The 4617-nt window shown below is 35.9% G+C and overlaps 1 protein-coding gene across 1 annotated transcript; it reads right to left on the bottom strand.

The window, feature by feature from the left end:
* On the bottom strand, positions 2731-4073 carry LOC109823383. Its single transcript, XM_020389660.1, has 3 exons — positions 3428-4073; positions 3110-3289; positions 2731-3011 (listed from the first exon to the last, which is right to left on the bottom strand). Exons 1-3 carry the CDS (start codon positions 4071-4073, stop codon positions 2731-2733), a joined length of 1107 nt encoding a protein of 368 aa, XP_020245249.1.

The raw sequence follows: 4617 nt of genomic DNA, 5'->3' as shown, positions 1-4617 counted from the left end.
ATTATCCATTTATCTCATGAGTTGGGAAATCTCTATATCTAATTCATGCATTGGACATCTCTCTTAACCCTGCATGCGACATTTCCACATATTGAGAGTATGATATGACACTTATGTCGAATGCGACATGGCATTTATGTAGGATGTGACGTAATACAGTATATACGTTCTGAGATGGGTTGTATTTTCCTTTTTGCTTATTTCTGTTTACACATTAGACTCCGGGTTTGGTACTTAGGGATTTTCAATTTGGGATACAAGGTATATACATGAGGGTTTCCTTGTTTGGATTATTTCGCTCGACGTATCTATGCCCGTGTTGAAACTTCATAAGTACTAAGACCCATTGTTGATTGTTAGGGTAATTGTTTATATATATATATATATATACTTTGTGATAACTGTATTTTCTTATACAATGAGCCCTCTCCCTTGGGGTTGGTTGTGATGTTGCTCGCTAGCGCTTTGACGCTCGTTGTCCCTCCCCCTTTCAGGTCACGACCCAGGAGCCCGGAGAGTCGCAGGTTGATGACGACATACTTTAGTATTCGACTGTCTATTCTAGCTATGTTTTATTATGGAGCTCCACTATAGACTTTGTTTAGACGGTTGAGGACTTTATTCCTAGATGTTGTAAAGGCTGTGTGCCTTATTTCCTTTACTCAGACTTGTTGTATTTGGGATGTATTAAGAATTCCAGTTTGTTCATTTCAGACATTGACTTTATATTCCTATATGTTGAATGATGAAATACTATGTGATCACTATTATTCCATCAGTTGTGTCTTGCAATATCTTGTACTTGCTTTTGTACCTACACCTGTTATTGATTCCACTAGACAGATGTTAATTGTGATGGTGAGACATGTTATTGCACGGTGTGGTGCAAGGCAGGTTTGACATTCTTGGTTTCACCTTGAACTGCAGCCTTGTGTGAACCCAGGGGCGTCACAACTTAATCCCAAAAAAGAAAATCTTATTGAGAAAGTATGACTTGCTCTTGAAATTTAACTCTAGCCGAACAGATAAACATCCCACATGAAAAGTTTTTTAGCCCCTAACTTTGATATCCAAAAAAAATATATATACACTTTGATGTCCCGAGCTCCAGTTCCATTTCACTTTGATACCTTCGTCCATGTTTCGTAACATTTCTTAATAGAATTGTAGCATACTATGTGTTGGTCAACTGCCCAAGTACTCTAGCGTAAGAAACGGAATTATAAAGTTTACTTTGTAAATTCTTTATGGAATTAACTTAACTCCTAATGAGATATAAGAATCTATTTCCAAATTAGTTAATGTCAGCCGTGAACTAGAATTAAACTTTGGATGGAATTAAAAGGATTAGAGTGATTACTGTTCTCACCCTATTAGGGCATCTCCAACCCATCGCACCAAAATGGTGCAAAAGTCACATCTAACAGTAATTCATCTCCAACCCACTACACCATTTTTTGCACCAAAAAGGAATATTCTCAGTATCTTTCTTTTTTATCTACTTTTATATTATTATTTTTTATTCCCTATATTTTTAACTATTTCAACAATTAACCCCACATATCAAATTTTATTTTTTCACATATTTTCCAAACAAAATGATTTATTATTTAAAAAATTAAACTAATAAAACAGTAAAATATTATTTTATTAATTAAAATTAGGCCTGGGCATATTCGGTTCGGATCGGTTTTAAGCTCAATCCGCATCCAATCCGAATTTTTCGAATTCTCAAAACTCTCATCCAGATCCAGATTTTTTCCCTTCATCTGAATATTCGGCCCAACCAAAATTCGGATCGGTTCGGATCGGTTTCGGTTTTGGACCGAATTAATACTATTTCACAAAAATCTGCCCACACATGAGATCATTGCCTATTAATTTCTGATGAAGTATCATTATTTGTCCATTTTGTCTACTTAACTTTTTTTCCCCCAAACAATGAAATGTAGAGCTTGTTTGAAGTAACACCATTGTCACAGCTAACAAAAAACCGAAATCAGTGAAATGAGCGCAAACCATATCAACAAGTACATATTGTTACGTAACATTCAAATATTAATTAACTATAATCAAAAGGTTATCTTTCATTTCTTGGAAAACAACTTAACATGCCTCTAGTAGAATTTGAAAGCTTATATGAGGTTTCACCGATTTTAATGCGGGCATATACGCTAGCAAGCCCAATGAAAAAGGAACTATACAATATAAACATGTATGTAAACATAACAATCAAATTACCGAGCAATTATATAGCTTAATGTTCAAGTGATGACTCACTAATAAGAATGCTATTCCATCCGACTTCGTCCGAACCAAAAGTCCTTTCCATTTTGACCGAATTCCGAACGACGAAGTCCTTCCCATTTTGAGCAATATGAATATCCGACAAAGAACGAATTAGAAAATTTGGTTCGGTTTTTTTCCGGGCGGTTCATGGGTTCAAACCGGATCCAAACCGGTTTAATTCGGTTCAGGGGGTTAGAGTCTTCTTCTCATCCATTTAATCCGGTTCGGTTAACCGGCCCGCTTTTTCGGGCGGTTTTTTCGGTTGAACTGGTTTTTTTCGGTTTTTGCCCACCCCTAATTAAAATAACTTGATTGCTAAAATATTATATTTTTATTATTGATATTGCCAAAATATTACATTCAAGAACACAACAGAAAATAAAATACAAGGAAATAATTAAACATTAACAACAATATAAAAATTACAAATTTAGTATGCACTTAACTATCTGAATTAGTGTATTCCTCCCATATATGATCTATCAATGCATTACGAAGCGCAATATGGGCATCTTTATCCTTGATTTTTCCGTAACGTGTAATAAATTGAGTAAATTTTATAGTTTCATCTGCTACCATATCAACTTCTGGTGTTGGTGCTTCCCTCACTTCTTGAATTGGTGCATAAAGGTCATGTTCATCCTCGATTATCATATTATGCATAATAATACATGCAGTCATTATGTTATGTAATACATGTTTTTTCAAAAAACGTGCTGATCCTGCCACAATTGCAAATCGTGATTGGAGAACTCCGAACGCACGTTCTACATATTTTCTACATGCTTCCTGTTTCATGACAAAATATTTTTTTCCCTACCTTGTGGCTGTTGGATTGTTTGTACAATAGTAGCCCATTTCGGATATATACCATCAGCTAAATAATAACCCATATTATACTCTTTTCCTTGAATAACATAGTGAGCGGGAGGAGCAATACCTTGAGCTAGGTTAGAGAAAAGATTAGATGACTCCAGCACATTGATATCATTATTGGTGCCTGGCATACCAAAATATGCGTGCCATATCCAAAGATCATAATCTGCCACAGCTTCAAGGATAATAGTTGGTGACCCACTACGTCCTGTGTATTGCCCAGACCATGCTGTTGGACAATTTTTCTATTTCCAATGCATACAATCAAGACTTCCTAACATTCCTGGAAAACCACGTTTTTTTCCAATATAGAGTAGCCTAGCAATATCGTTAGCGTTAGGTGTTCGTAGATACCGCTCTGCGAATATCTCCACCATAGCACGACAAAATCTTTTCATACTTTCAATTGCTGTTGACTCACCTATTTTAACGTATTCGTCCGTAGCATCAGCTGGTAGACCGTATGCCAACATGCGAAAAACAGCTGTTACTTTTTGTAACGGTGATAATCCCATTCTACCAAGTCCATCACTTCGTTGTTGGAAGTAATGGTCATGATCTTTCACTGCATCAACAATACGAATGAACAAACTTCTTGACATCCGATATCGACAACGAAACATATCTTGTCCAAAACGTGGATTATCGACAAAGTAATCTATGACCAAATTCTGATGCGCAGTTTCTCGATCGCGGTTGATCACGGCATGACCAGGAATCGAGCCACCATGGATCAGTTGGTAGTTTTGTTGACGTAAATTGTTAGCGATGATCAAGTTGTTGTTGATGTACTCACAAATTACTTCTTCGGTTTCATCAATCTCTGCAATGATATTGGTCAGAAAATTATCATCATCCGAAGATGAAGATGATGATAAATATGATGGACCTCCAACATCAAAATTCATTTTTGGAGTAAGAAAAGAATGATTGAGGTATGTAGAAATGGAGAATAATAATTTTAACACAACAACGAATAATTGTGTGGATGTACCTAATCTAGTATGCTATTTATAAAACTTTGCTGAGATGTGTATACGTTGGACAATGTGTAAAGCTAACCAGTTTTCAAAAAAATGATTCCCACTCGTACAAAGCTTTCACATAATTCAAAGAAAGCTGAGCTGTGTATACGTTGGACAATGTGTAAAGTTGACCAGTTTTCAAAAAAATGATTCTCACTCGTACAAAGCTTTCACACAATTTAAAGAAAGCTGAGCTGTGTATACGTTGGACAATGTGTAAAGCTGATCAGTTTTCAAAAAATGATTCCCACTCGTACAAAGCTTTCACACAATTCAAAGAAAGCTGAGCTGTGTATACGTTGGACAATGTGTAAAGCTGATCAGTTTTCAAAATTCTGATTCCCACTCGTACAAAGCTTTCACACAATTCAAAGAAAGTTGAGCTGTGTATACGTTGGACAATGTGTAAAGCTGATCAGTTTTCAAA

This window comes from Asparagus officinalis, chromosome 9 (assembly GCF_001876935.1).
Source record: "Asparagus officinalis chromosome 9, Aspof.V1, whole genome shotgun sequence".
Classification (NCBI taxonomy): Eukaryota; Viridiplantae; Streptophyta; class Magnoliopsida; order Asparagales; family Asparagaceae; genus Asparagus; species Asparagus officinalis.
The sequence above is the reverse complement of the archived record's forward strand: the minus strand, read 5'-3'. Positions and strand labels throughout refer to the sequence as shown.